General features: G+C 39.3%; 2 protein-coding genes across 2 annotated transcripts; one reads left to right on the top strand and one right to left on the bottom strand.

Moving 5' to 3' along the window:
* Positions 1-1,606: 1,606 nt before the first annotated feature.
* Positions 1,607-8,815, bottom strand: LOC122653111. The gene is made up of 4 exons (XM_043847048.1): positions 8,810-8,815; positions 6,256-6,260; positions 2,640-2,944; positions 1,607-2,536 (listed from the first exon to the last, which is right to left on the bottom strand). Exons 3-4 carry the CDS (start codon positions 2,933-2,935, stop codon positions 2,050-2,052), a joined length of 783 nt encoding a protein of 260 aa, XP_043702983.1. The 5' UTR covers positions 2,936-2,944; positions 6,256-6,260; positions 8,810-8,815; the 3' UTR covers positions 1,607-2,049.
* Positions 3,245-8,396, top strand: LOC122653112 (membrane magnesium transporter). Its single transcript, XM_043847049.1, has 4 exons — positions 3,245-3,367; positions 3,497-3,549; positions 3,638-3,738; positions 8,196-8,396. Exons 1-4 carry the CDS (start codon positions 3,295-3,297, stop codon positions 8,287-8,289), a joined length of 321 nt encoding a protein of 106 aa, XP_043702984.1. The 5' UTR covers positions 3,245-3,294; the 3' UTR covers positions 8,290-8,396.
* Positions 8,816-13,639: the final 4,824 nt, after the last annotated feature.

The raw sequence follows: 13,639 nt of genomic DNA, 5'->3' as shown, positions 1-13,639 counted from the left end.
CTCTCTGTTATACTGTGCTCTCCTAGTGTGCATGTTCCCCTATTCTTCCTTTCCTTACCATGGCAAGTCTTTGTGTTTATCTCTGAGGTCAGGTGTGATCATTCTCTCTTCTTCTCTGTTCTTCCAATTCTGATATATTCTTCTAGCTCCTTTCCCTTCCTCTCTAATTTCTTGTACTTCTTGTCTCCCTCTATATATTGATTTCTAGTTCTGGTTATATATGTTCTGAAAGTGAATTTCTACTTGCAAATCTGAGTTTCTGTGACCTATTAGAGTAATTCCAGATTTGAGACTTAGTTTTTTCTAGAATCCTGAACTGTACTACTCCATTAACACTAGGGTGTTCATCAAAGAGGACCTGCCGGAGTTGCAGTGGAAGGTTTAACAAAAACAACTCTCAAATACTTGGTTCAATCTAGGAGTCCAATTGATCTCGTAAAATTGCTACATCAATAAAATCATTAGCAGCAGGCTAGAGTCTGATCTAGAATGCAAAATTAAGTATTTTGAAGTATACAAGTGACTCTGAGCAAGCCACTAAGAACAGCCACACCAGCTAAATAAACCAAATGGCCACATGTTACCAGCTCAAAATTCCGTTCAATGGAATAAAACAATGAACTATTAGAAACATCAGTAAGCAATATTCCAAATCAACTAAGTTTTCTTTCGACAATTCTTCTGCAAGATATCAAATGCATCAGCTACCCATGGATACAGACATCCCCATAATTATCAACTCTCTTAGTATTATTACTCTATCCCCCAAAAAAACGTTTGATTATAAAAGCAGATCCAAATCATTGCTAATTTTGCCACTGCAACTTCTAATTTCAATAGGAAACGAAGCTGTTAGATTTTTAAGATTAGAAACTATGATTCCTAGTCAAATTATGTGCAAATGCATCACAACAAATCCAACTCTAGTTTAACTAAAAAATTTATGCAGTCCATAATTCAGCCACTAAACAAGGGCTACTTACTTTATTCATTGACCCATGTGCATCTCTACCAGGAAGAACATACCTAGACCCTTGGGTCACTGGGGCCCTATGTTATTGATATTGAAATGGACATCCAAATAGGAACTCATGTTGGTCGTGGGAAAGAGGAGCTCCTGCATCACACTTTTCTTTAACCTAGCCCAAATAAGTGAACACCGATTCCCTTTAGCCTGCATCACAGAGTGTTTACAAGGCATGAAGGCAAAGCACAGAGGCTGTTTCTTCTTGACATTACCTAGGTATAAACTCACACTAATGTCAACGAAAATTTATAAACTGTAACTTGACATTATGATATGCTACAATGTACTTTAAAAACCATTTAACCAAAAATATCATGAGCAATTATCCATGTCATTGTAACATGGAAGAACAACCCACTTGAGCTAAATACGCAAAAATCTGTGGTCATAGAATAGTGATCTGCAGACTATCAGAAGATAAGTTTCTGAGATGAAACTTGGTACCAATTCAAATCTACCACCTCTCTTTTAAATACGAAACATAAATCATTGATTGGAAACTACGGCAATATCGATCGACATTGAAGTGCCACAACAATCATAGAACCATGATCAGGTTATGTTACTCAAGACTCATGCAGTCCTGGAAAATCTATGATTTTCTTATTCAACTTGAATATTAAAATCCAAAAGTAGCATCCCTTTCACCTCTCTAATGAAAGCTGAGTAGAAATGTAAAATCATGACGAATCCCATTTTTAAGTTTTACATCATATATGACTTGAACAAAGTGAAGTGGAGAAAAAAAGCTTTAGAAGGAGTGCTAACAAAAGATGCCTATCAATACACATTTGAACTGTAAACACTCACTAAACATGCACCCACTTCTTGCATCTACCCACAATACAAGAACATGAATGCTCCAACATCCCTGCTTATGTACATTAGTCTGGTACCTAAACTACTAATGAGCTGTATATGAGCATATGATACGCGATGTTTGAGCTTTGAAACAGATACATAAAACTGGATAATGAGTATAGAACGATCTGTGGATGAGCAAATTCCTCAAATGCCTGCTGTTATGAACAAATAACCAACCCATCTTGCATAAGCAAATGTCCTTCACTATACAAGGTCTCCCTTACTGCTCGATAAAACTCCAACCACGAAGACGTGTATGCTTCTGTTGGCCCCCATAAGAATGTCGGGTTGGGGCTAGCCGGGCAGGCAGCAACAAAATCCAACACAGACGCAGCTGGTCTCAATGGCTGTGGGAAATTAAACGCCAAATTGTCGACTTTGTGTTCGTAAATTTTCCCATCCCTGTCCAATTTATACCTCGAAGTCCCCTGAAATTGCCCCTTTGCCTCCCATGGAACCCTGGGAACACCCTTCAAGTTCCATCTGATCAATATAACATTCTCAGAAGGCTGCCATACCCTAAAAACCTCAAGTACTATCTCCCGAAACAGAATTCGGCTATGGAAACGCAAGGCCCAGGAGATCAATTTGTAGTTCTCAATTCCAGTGAAGGTGTTCAATGGGTCAGTGAACGTTATATCATCTCTGAGAACAAAATTCCATAAACCCAGAATTCCTCAGAAATCAATAAAGATTAAAGAACCCTAATCTAAGATTTCTCCAGAAGAAAAGAATTATTAAGTAGTACCTGTAAATGCCGTAATTAAGGTCTCTTGAGAAGATAAAAGGCAAGTCTTCTCTGAGGGTCCGCACGGCAAGGCCGAGATTGACGTAGAAATCATTCTTCTGCTTATCCTGTGCACTGGGGAGGTCGTTATCCTTGGTACGCTGAAGGGGTGGGGTTTCGAGCTTGGTGAGAGGAGAGCAAGAGAGGAGAGGAGGGGAAGGAGTGGGTTTTGGTAGAGAAGTATAGCAAATGAGCTTTTCCTTTGATTTGGTTTGAACGAGCAGAAAGGGAGACAGATTTGGCAGAAGAAACACCATTTTCAATAGGTCACCTTTGAGTTACGTTTCCATGGCAGAGAGAGAGAGAGAACGTTGGATAGGAGAACGCTTATGTGTGCCTCACTATTGGGTGGCTTTGAACGTCTCACTGTGATGGTGGGATTGGTGGCATGCATGGAGGAATGGTGGTGATCATCCATCAGGAACGTTTGAATTGATGGGACCCACTTGGGGAAGGGTGGGTTTGGCAAAGGAAAGTGTAATACACAATCACACGTTGGACTGTTGGTGTTGATACCATTCGTGGCTGTACGCCTCTTCCGTGCACGTTAGGGACGTGCCATTGGGGGAAAAGCTGAAGAAAAGAAGTGACAACTCCGAAGTTAAGAGCGGTGGAGATGGGGGTTGGGTTTCTGATCGGAGTCATTGGAGTTGCAATTCTTGGACATGCGGCTTACTCTACCATTCAGTGTAAATTCCTTGCTTCTTCTCCTCCTTCACGCACGACATGAATCAAAGAATTAGGTTTTGTATGCATTGCTTAACTTGTTATATTGAGGTTTCTGTTGCTGCGGATGATTGAATTCGATTTTGTTGCAGATAGGAGTTTGTTGAAGATCCTGGAGGAAGAATTCTCAGGGCCTCCTATGAATGTAAATCACAGCCCTCTTTTATTTATTTATTATTATTTTTTTAATTTGTTCTGGTGTTAATGGAACTCGAATTTCTGTGCGAATGCAGGTGGTGGTTGAACTGATTTTAGGGTTAGCTTTCTGTATGTTTGCAGCGTTAAGTGTGCCGGGAAAATTCCTATCCATACTTCCTGATTCGGACGAGAACAGGTTGATTTTTAACCCCCGCCCCCATTTTTTTCCTTAGTTTTTGCACGTTGCTTTATTCGGTCAGTCAATTTATGGGGAGGAAGGAAACAGGAAAAAAAAAAGAAAAAGGAATGGTGATAACCCGTATAACCGTATTTCTTCTGATGATCTTCAATTGATCTTAAAAGTCAACGATTTGTAGATCTGAAGACGTAGTCATCAATCTCCGAATTAAAGGCACTAGATTCTTTGGAATTCCATGATTCTCTGCTGAATGTCTTTCTTGTTGCCTGCTTGAAATGTCTTTCAATGCTTTTTTTTGGCAGGTAGAGAGATGAAGAGATATGCATTTAGTTTAGTAGATGCCTTTCTGCAATCTAATTTTATCATCCTCATGAGACTCATATTAAAGTTGGGTTAACTTAGGAAACAGAGTTCCCAGAATTAGTCACTCAGGAAGAATGCCTTTTTGTACAACATGTTTGAGTGTCCATCTCTATGTACAAGGAATTGCAAAAACAATGAATTTAACTTTGAAACTAATTGTCTTTTTCCTGCAGTATAGAAAACTTTATTGTCTGCTTTATTATGGTAGACTCTGATACTTCGGCTGAGCCATTTGACCTGACTTACTGTAGTGGAACCCATTTTGCACTTTTTATGCTTTTTTCGCACGTTGATGGCTCCAATCTTTTGCTACCCTTTAGTTTTAGAGTGGTCTTGAGATTAATCATCTCTTATGAGAAACAATTCTACTTAATTGGGAAGAATATCAGAGAGATAGCCAAACAACTATGTTGCTGCATCAATTTCAAAGCTGAGTATACACTAAGCACACATTTGTGTGCTTCCAAATATATTAGGCATTCAACCGGAGAAATTTTAAGAAGAAAATACCTGATCTGCCTGGTAGAAGACATTTTAAAATTGTTACTGTCCGATACATATTTACTGGTTATAGTGATCTCTAATCATATGCCAGTTGTGCACAAATCTTATGCTGTGCCGTAGTTTTTCCAACATCTTGGTGTTCAGCACTCAATAAGTGCTTTCAAATGCATTGGAGTTCCAACAGAAAGATTTAGGAAAAGCAATACATGATTTAGCTTGGGAAAAGACTATCATCTCTTTTGTCAAATACATTTCTAGTTGATATGATAATCCTTATAACATCGCTGCTGCACTAAACCTTTATATGCTATGCAGCAGTTTTCCCACATCTAAGAATGAATCAACTGTTGTAGTGAAGAAATATGGCCAGTTTTAAATGATTGAGATTTAAGCTGGAATAAATTAAAATAGTCCAGCCGTTTGGGGATCTTTAGGTGGTCAGATTAGTATGGTATTTGCATTCTTCAAGAAATCTTTGCAGCAAGAAAGTTATATAGCTTCAACATGATTGGGAGTTTGATACTGTCTTTAGGGTAGCTTTATTAAATTAGAGAGGATCCCAGTTTTTTGTTATGGTCTTGTAGAGTGAGACTTTCATTTGACAGTGCTTTAGTTATTGTTTTGTGTTCTATAAGAATTAGGAAACATTACCTTCTTTGAGTGAAAATATTCTGCATTTCTTCTGTATATCTTTGGCTGGCTGAGATTCTGCAGTTAATGGTTTTAGGTGTTTGCTGCAGTTCTTGCTTAGATCTCGATTACATATACTCATTCTCTAAGAATATTGGTGCTGTTAATGAGTAAACTTAATTCTTAGCGAGTTCCTCCCTAATTTCTCACCGTTCTTGACGATCCCTTTTTTTAATATTTCTTTCAATTTCGAGATTTTGGTCATGATTAAACTTGTTACTGTCTCCTGGATCTTTTATCAAAACATATCAGAATTCTTTGATTCTATCAGGTCTTGAAGTGATCTTAATTTCTAGTATCAGTTTACTATGTCTATCATCTTATGTTACTAATCTTGCTGGCCCATTAGCTCTTTTGATTTGTAGACTTGATATCTTCTGATAAATTGACCCCCACCCCCCAACCCAAAAAAAAAAGAGTGCAGACCATCTATTAAGTCTATTTGTGAAGAGTAAATCTACTTCTCTTTGTGTCACTCCTTTACGTCCAGTTCGGTAATGTTTGATTATCTTTTCCCCCCTCTTTAAATTATCTTTTCTCGGTCATATTTTACTGTCTAGTATTTGAAATACCTCATTCTTATAGTTTTCTCCTTCCAACCATCTTTATAACCCTAACTTACATTGGTTATATTTCCTTGGCAATCACCCTCTGGATTTGATATTTTTGTCAAACTGTCTGCATCAAAAGTTAATGACTATGATAACTTAGTCAATTCCTCAGCACTTACCAACTTGTAGTTCACATAAGCCGATCAATGTCAGTCTTGTAAAAGGGAAGGCTTTCTTACCGTTTATAGTAGTCCGAAATTTAGTTTAGTAGTGGATTATGAATAGGAGTAGGCATACCTGGACTTGCATTCTAACAATCCATTTTTGGACCGTCTCCAATAGCTGCGGTGTGGTTGCTTGGTTGCTGTTTGAACTTTTTTTACATTTTTTATCACACCAGCCTCTACTCCTGTGGTAACTTTCTCCCCAAATGCATTTGGGATGGTGCTTTAAGAAAAGGTCTAAAAGTAAATAATTTAAAAGCACTCGACACTTGAAGGTACAGTGGAGAAAGTTCAATAACTACAAACTTTCAGTCCTTATCAACAAAGGTTGTTATTTATTGAAAAAGGGAATGCCAGTAGACATGATGACTGGGACACAGGAGGTGCCAATCAATTGGATTGGAGCATCCATATTCTATCTAGCATTCTAGCAGGAGTAGATCGTGTTTTAATATACAATATATTCACCAACTTTTGGTTGGAATGGTTTATGGATTCCCAAACAGAAATTACAGCCCAATAAGTATGGAGTAAAATTACCAGCCCATTAGCTGCCTGCTTGAGCTTGTAACTTCGACATTTCAGCCTCCTAGGACAGTCCTCAACCATTGCTCTCTCAGATTGTGTATATTCACTACTGTGCTAATAAGTCAGTCAGTTTAGTACCCAATTAAAAAGAGGTGAAGAATACGAGTACTTTGTTGTGGACATCAAAAAGGGGGACCAAAGGAGTATTTTTCTTATGGGAAAGAGAATGCTGCTTGGTCACATGGCCCTTGCGCTAGTGCGGGGCCAATGCGAGCGTACACCCAGGCATCCAACATGGGGCAGGGTGGTCATTTCGCCAACCCTGTGTCTGAGCATAAGGGCGCGCTGTCATGACTGTTTCGTTCAATGCTGTTTGTATGGCCTATAGTCATGGCATAGGTGGGGCTTGAGAGCTTGTCATGGCATGGGGGTGGTGCCTAATGGCATTATTGTAATTAAAGTGTAACAAGTATGATTTTTCAGGGAGGGGGTCATGTCTCCTTCTCAAAATAAAAGCTACCTTGTATGGGAGTGATAGGTTGTCAAAGACTGTAGACTTTGGTTGCTTGGCCCTAAACTGGTGGCCTGAGGCCCATTGTCTTGCTATACACTTCGACTAGTTATCCCCTTTAGAGCGCTAGGTTGTAATGTTTTGCTTCAGTCAATGAAAGTGCTTTGATTTGCTTCCTTCCTTTCCCTTTTGTGGCTTGTTTAGGCTTACTCCTAGCGACCCGTGTGCTAGCGAGTGCCGCACGGACACCCAATTGAGTAGGTCTGTGACAGTGGCACAGTGTGACCTATCAGCAATTTTTTTCCTTTCTTATTTCCCAAAAGTATTACAGTGTAATCTTTTTTCTTTTCTTTTCGTTAAGCTCTCTAGGACTCTTGGATGACAGGTGTAGGGATTGAGAGTTGTTGGGTGGGGGTGGGGATTGGTTTGAGCCATTTGAAGCTATCACATCATACCCAGTATACATAATTCCTTAGATATGAAACAACTAGTTTAGCGGACAACATCAATAGTAGTCCTGAATGGGCTTACGTCCATACAATAAAAACCATGCTTAGGAATTAACAGTCTTCTGAGTTCAGACTTTAGTAGGAATTGTCCTGAATGGCTTACGTCCAAACAATAAAGACCATGCTTAGGAATTAACAGTCTTCAGAGTTCAGACTCGAGTATTTGAGCCCTTTGAAGCTGTCACATCATACCCACTGTACACAAGGACCAGGATCCTCTGCAGTACCGTTGGGGCGGCAGTGCACATGTGCTACCTGGCCTTTGCTGTGCCGTTGGATGTGCACTGCCGCCCCGCCGGTACTGCAGAGGATTTTCATGCCAGTAGGACACAATACCTAAGACTTAGTAATGTAACTGTGCATTTTAATTTTGTGGATGATTTCCATGAAAAAAACCTTTCATAAAAACACAAATCCAATTTAAGTAGTGTTGTTTTGGGGAGAATTTCTTAGGGCAGCATTTGGTTATTTTGGAATCTAGAATATTTTGCACCAAAAAAAAAAAAAAAAAGAATCTATAATATTGAAGTTTTGAATATCTAACCAAAGACTTTTGTGCAATTTTACAATGCAGGATAGTTTCATTACCAGACAATCTAGACTTTATGGTCTTTAACCACCGTGGCAAAGTATTTCCTCCAGAGATGGATATGAAGCTCAAACTTTAGGTTTGTGTCTGAATCAAGATATTGTCAACTGATTGCTGTTTTATTTGGAGCACCTACTTCAGTTCTGGAATCGCCCTTAATGTTGAATTTTCGATAGCTAACCCTTGATTTTGGGATGATTCTCCTCAAGTGTTACAGTTTTTTGGGTTACATCACTTGTTTATTTGTTTGTAGACTGGATGCTGAAAGGAATATCTGTTTCAATGTTTAATCTAATCTTGCCGTGCTAGTTGGAATATGTTCTGGAGGCAAAATATTCTTAAATTATTTTCCAATGAAAAATGAGGGGTATGGAATATTTAAGTGCCGGCAAACATCAGGTGGAAAGGCTATGCGACATGTTAGGGCATGTCTCTCAGATTCATAGTTATTTTAGCTGAAGTTTGACCAAATTTAGAGGCAATACAGTTGGTTTTAGATGATGTAGGAATAATTAGATTTCAACCCTCGATTTTGGTGCATTTTACTATCATTTCAAAAAACCTAAAATCGCTCAGAATGAAGACATGATGCCATCGAGTCCGGATCAGCTAGGGCTGTAAACGGATCGGATTCGGCTCGGATAGTGCTATTTCTGCATCTACATCCGATTAGCTATCGGATGGATTCGGATAGTGTTAAACGGATATGGATACGGATACGGATATTTTATCCGTTTACATGTAAATATAGTTGTATCTGCATCCGTTTAGCTCTCGGACGGATTCGGATAGTGCTAAATGGATATGGAAACGGATTTCGGCTATTCATTTACACCCCTAGGATCAGCTACCCACATGGGCAGAAAATTTTACACCCCACCTGCCCCTCTATGTGACATCTGTCTAATGGCTAACAGAACTAAACGGAGATGAGAACCGTCATCGTCTCCGTCTTCGTTAGCTCGTTTTTTCAAACAAATTTTAATTTTTTCCTTTCTTTAATTGTTTCCCGACCCTCATTTTCTTTCTCCCTCCTCTGTGTCTCTGCGAATTAGATGTTGGAGAAGATAAAAGTCGCCGTTGCAACTTTGACATTGGAAACCTTTCGTATCTCGCTGTCGGACTCAGTTTAAGTTGCCGCTGCAACTCCTTTATTGCTAGGCTACAACCGAACAACCCTTGTGCATTTTGAAATGCACAAAATTTGTCCATTGATATCATCCCTCAATTTCTCCCTTCCACTGCTTCTGCTTTGACCCTGCTCAACCCCAATCTTCTGCAACGCCATTTCACCCCTGTTCCGTCATAGATTATTTTTTTCCTGCTCCAACTTGAGGACTTGAAATGGCTTCCCAAATCCCAATCCCAAGTCATTTTGCTTTAAGGCTGGACAAATTAGGAAGGAAACCAAAGAGGTTGCGACAGTGAATAGAGACCCGAGATGAGGGATTTATGGGAATGGAGTTCTGCGGTTGTGGTGTTCATCTCTCTCCCTCCCTCTAATTTATTAATTTTTTTCTCCACTGTAAAATCATCCAACCGGTTTGTATCCCTTATATATATATTCAATTTTCCCACTTCCTCTGCTTCTTCACCACTGCCCCACCAATGTCCATCTTTAAAAAGTAGTATTTTTTTTTCCTGCTCCAACTTGAGGTCTCGCAATGGCTTCCAAAATTCCAATCCCAAGTCATTCTCTTTAAGGCTAGACAAATTAGGAAGGAAACCAAAGAAGCCCGAATCAGAATCTTTCGAACTCATAAACAAAATGTTAGATTTCTTCACGTTGTAATATCCCATCTTGAATAGAATCTCTCCAAATTTTTAATTTTTTGTTCAGAAGAAAGAAAGAAAAGCTTTTCTTTTCAGAACCCATTCTTTTCTTCTCTCTGGATGATGATTTGTTCCCAATTTTCAGATCGAGGTATTCTGGATGATGATCTAAATCCGAAAATTACAGAGGTGAGATACGAGATGTTTCCTGTCAAATACAGCATATGCAGCGGCGATTTTATCGTCTCGAACTTTCTATTTGCAGAGAGAGAGAGAGAGAGAGAGAGAGGGAGATGGGAAGAGAGAAGGGGCAACTGCCGTACTCGGTGAGACACTAGAGGTTTTTTGGCTGTGTGTTTTTGAGTGCGGAAAAGGAATCATGTTTCAAGGAGAAACGTATTGGCCACATTTGGCAAATTAGTGAGAAGAAATTAGATAAGAACAAAAAGAAAATTTGAAATAAAGAACTAACAGTTCTATCTCTTCTGTTTAATTATGTCTGCCACTAGACAAATGTCACGTACAGAGGGCATGTGGGGTGTAAAATTTCCTGCCCATGTGGGTAGCTGATCTGAACCAACTTCTTAGGGGGTGTAGGCTTATGGCAAAGGAAATCACACTATAGGTGTAGACTTATTGGATAATCAACATGTATCCCTGTTCATCATGTTAGATAATGATTACAAAAACTTCCTTTTGTAGGGTTAAAATTTTCACTTCCTTTCCCTCTAATACCCTTGCAACCGTACGGAGCCTTTTAGTAGATAAATGACAGCTATAGGAGAGAAAGAACTATAAATAATCCAAATCCTATTTTACCAATTGTCACGCCCCCCTCCCAACAAGGGATAAAATCCTTTTGGTCAGGTGTTTACGATTTTTTTGTAAATTAATTTCTTTCTTGTCAGGGATATCAAACATCAAAGCAAAATTCACTTGCACAAAGTTGGTGGAATGTAGGGCTTAAATTTTCTCTTGGATTGGTTTGAGGATGTCTCCGGTCAAAAATCAACCTTTAGAAGAGTGGAATCCTCTTCGGCAAGAATCGCCATTAGCCTCTTCGTTCATCCATCTCTTCCCTTTTAGGCATGAAATAGATGTGCTCCCAAGCATGTTATTTTGGCTATCAAAATCCCACTAATTTCATCTTTTTAGTTAAGAGGACGAGCAAGACTTGAATCTTTGTCTGGGGGAGATGGGACCTTCTCTCCATTGGTAGGGCGTTTAATACTGATTAATCTGTACTAGAAAGCTTCCCCAGAGTCTTTCGCTAATCGGGGCCAAAATTCCGGAGATTAGAAATGCCAAAATGGGAAAAACAATTGTTATTATTGGAAATGCCGAGAAAATATCATATTCGTGAAGAAGAAACATATAAGCACTCCTAGGAATGTGGAAAATATGTTGGATTAGTCCATTCAAATTTGTTTGCCCTCTCTGTTAGGGGTGTCCCATAAATTTCTGCAATTGAGTAAATAGCTCTACGAACAAATGGATCGGATCAAATAAAAAATGGAAAGATTTGTACAAGTTATATGTTTTGCACAAATAGATGTGGACAAAGCGTAAGCTAGAATGTCAATCAATTTTGATCCTCTCTCCAGCCGCGCTGTCGGCCAGCGTCACCTCACAATCCAATTTCGGCATTGGTGAGAATCCAATACCCCGAAAACCAAGGGGTTCCTCCGCAAGGTCTCCCACGAGAGGGTGAATCAAGGCCTAAGATCAGGCCAAAGGTGTATAGCATACACTATACATGTACTGTAATGTACTTCTTCGTGGTGCTATCAAAGGCCACTGATCACCATTCTTTGGACAAACTTGAGAGAGAGTTTTGATGGAAGTCAAATGAGCATAAAAACCTATTTGCCCCAACTTGGAATTCTATTCTTCCAAAGCGATGGGTGGCCTTGGATTTAAAAATTCATTTGACTACAACTTGGCATTATGGATATAAGACTTTTAAACAACAATGACACATTATGATCAAAGGTCTTGAAAGCAAAAGGACCGAGTTTTCCTTCAACCTCCCCTTGTCTACCATCCCCTGTATTTAGATTGTTGTAAAGTTTCCTTCCTCGAAAGTTTGTTAATAAGTAGAAATATGTCTTTGTATGAATATTTTGCTTTACCTCTTGTGGATTGGCCAATCTTGATATGATGGTGTGTTCGATTCTAATTCATTTAAGAGTGGATGACCTCTATTGTTTTTCTTAATGCAAAGTTCTATTCTGTCTCTTCAAGTTTTTGTGTTAGGGCCTTTGTTGGTATCTATCAAAGACCGAGTAGGTATCGTAGGGTTTGCATCAAGCAAGTCGCGGGGCTACAAAGACGTAGAAGTATGGGTGGATAACCCGGTATGATACTATTATGCGGTGGTTAATGCAAGGACATCAAGCGATTGCACATAAGAATCATTTGATATTTAGCTTAAAATATCTTGACATTTTAAGTCAATGATTGTAAATATAACATGCAAGTCTGAATTCCAAACTTCATAGTTCGAGAGTTGCCCAGTGTGCAACGGATGGTAAGTTATCTTGTTGTGTTGAAGACGATCTAATAGCCGTTTTATTTTAAAGATTTTTTCTTTCTTAAAAAAAAAAAAATTTTTGTAAAATTACACACATAGAACGTGTAGATGGACCCAGTGTATATGATCCTAAGGCTCTTAAGCAACTTGCCCACTAGTTATAACACCCTTAGAAAACCTAATAAAGATGGGGCCACATGATATGGGACAATGCATGCAAGCATCCCAGGGGGGAGACAAATAGGATTTTTGCATTTCAATTGGGGGGGTTCAAATCTTACCCAATCCTCTCGTGGAAAGGGAAAAAAAAACTTAAGGGTCATATGATCAGGTAGCGTTCTTTTCCCCTTATATTTATTGGTGACTCATTGCCTATCTCTTTGTATGGGGCATTAAAACATGCTCTCTCTAATCATGGTCAAATAATTTTTGGGAGAATGTTCTCTGTCCTAGGACCACGAAACTTGTAGCTCATAGTTACCACCCAGGCACATGGGGGTGGGCGCAATGGCCACCCCCTGCCCCTTGAGTGGCAGAGCCATGTGTGCCTTTCCATTGTGCAGAGCTACAGCCCTGAGGCTAGCACATGGGGGTGGGCGCAATGGCCACCATTGCCATCTCTTTGCCAGTCTCTATGAGCCATGGTCCAAATAATTTTTTTTTGGGAGAATGTTCTCTGTGCTGCAGCGCAGGCTACACCCAGGCACATGGGGGTGGGCGCAATGGCCACCCTGCCCCCTTGAGTGGCAGAGCCATGTGTCTGGGCGCAGCCTGCTCTGTGACACAGAGAAAGATTTATTACTAAAGATTGTGCTTATATCTCCTTAACCTTTCCCTCCCCATAATTGAGAAAGAATTATTACTAAAGATTTTCGTGATTTCTTTGATAATATGTGCATGTCCTTCTGAAATCATTTTCGTTAATTATATAGAATTGTAATGTTTAAATAGTTGATTCCACTCATCAAATTTGCAATATTGCAATATGCTCGTCTTTTTCCCTTTGTCAAATCAAGATTCATGAAGCATAACTAAACCACTCATGTTTTTGTCGCTAAAGACATGCTTCAAAAACAAATAGATAGCTAGTGACTTTGTATCTAATGTGAGTGCTATGCCACGT

This window comes from Telopea speciosissima, chromosome 2, assembly GCF_018873765.1.
Source record: "Telopea speciosissima isolate NSW1024214 ecotype Mountain lineage chromosome 2, Tspe_v1, whole genome shotgun sequence".
Classification (NCBI taxonomy): Eukaryota; Viridiplantae; Streptophyta; class Magnoliopsida; order Proteales; family Proteaceae; genus Telopea; species Telopea speciosissima.
The sequence above is the reverse complement of the archived record's forward strand: the minus strand, read 5'-3'. Positions and strand labels throughout refer to the sequence as shown.

Bases quoted from the DNA above. Each gene is read 5' to 3' on its own strand.
- LOC122653111 (XM_043847048.1), bottom strand. From the start codon at position 2,935: ATGGTGTTTCTTCTGCCAAATCTGTCTCCCTTTCTGCTCGTTCAAACC. The intron at 2,537-2,639 runs GTACTACTTAAT...TTTTGTTCTCAG, and splicing joins CTTAATTACGGCATTTACAG to AGATGATATAACGTTCACTG.
- LOC122653112 (XM_043847049.1), top strand. From the start codon at position 3,295: ATGGGGGTTGGGTTTCTGATCGGAGTCATTGGAGTTGCAATTCTTGGA. The intron at 3,368-3,496 runs GTAAATTCCTTG...ATTTTGTTGCAG, and splicing joins GGCTTACTCTACCATTCAGT to ATAGGAGTTTGTTGAAGATC. The intron at 3,550-3,637 runs GTAAATCACAGC...GTGCGAATGCAG, and splicing joins TCTCAGGGCCTCCTATGAAT to GTGGTGGTTGAACTGATTTT.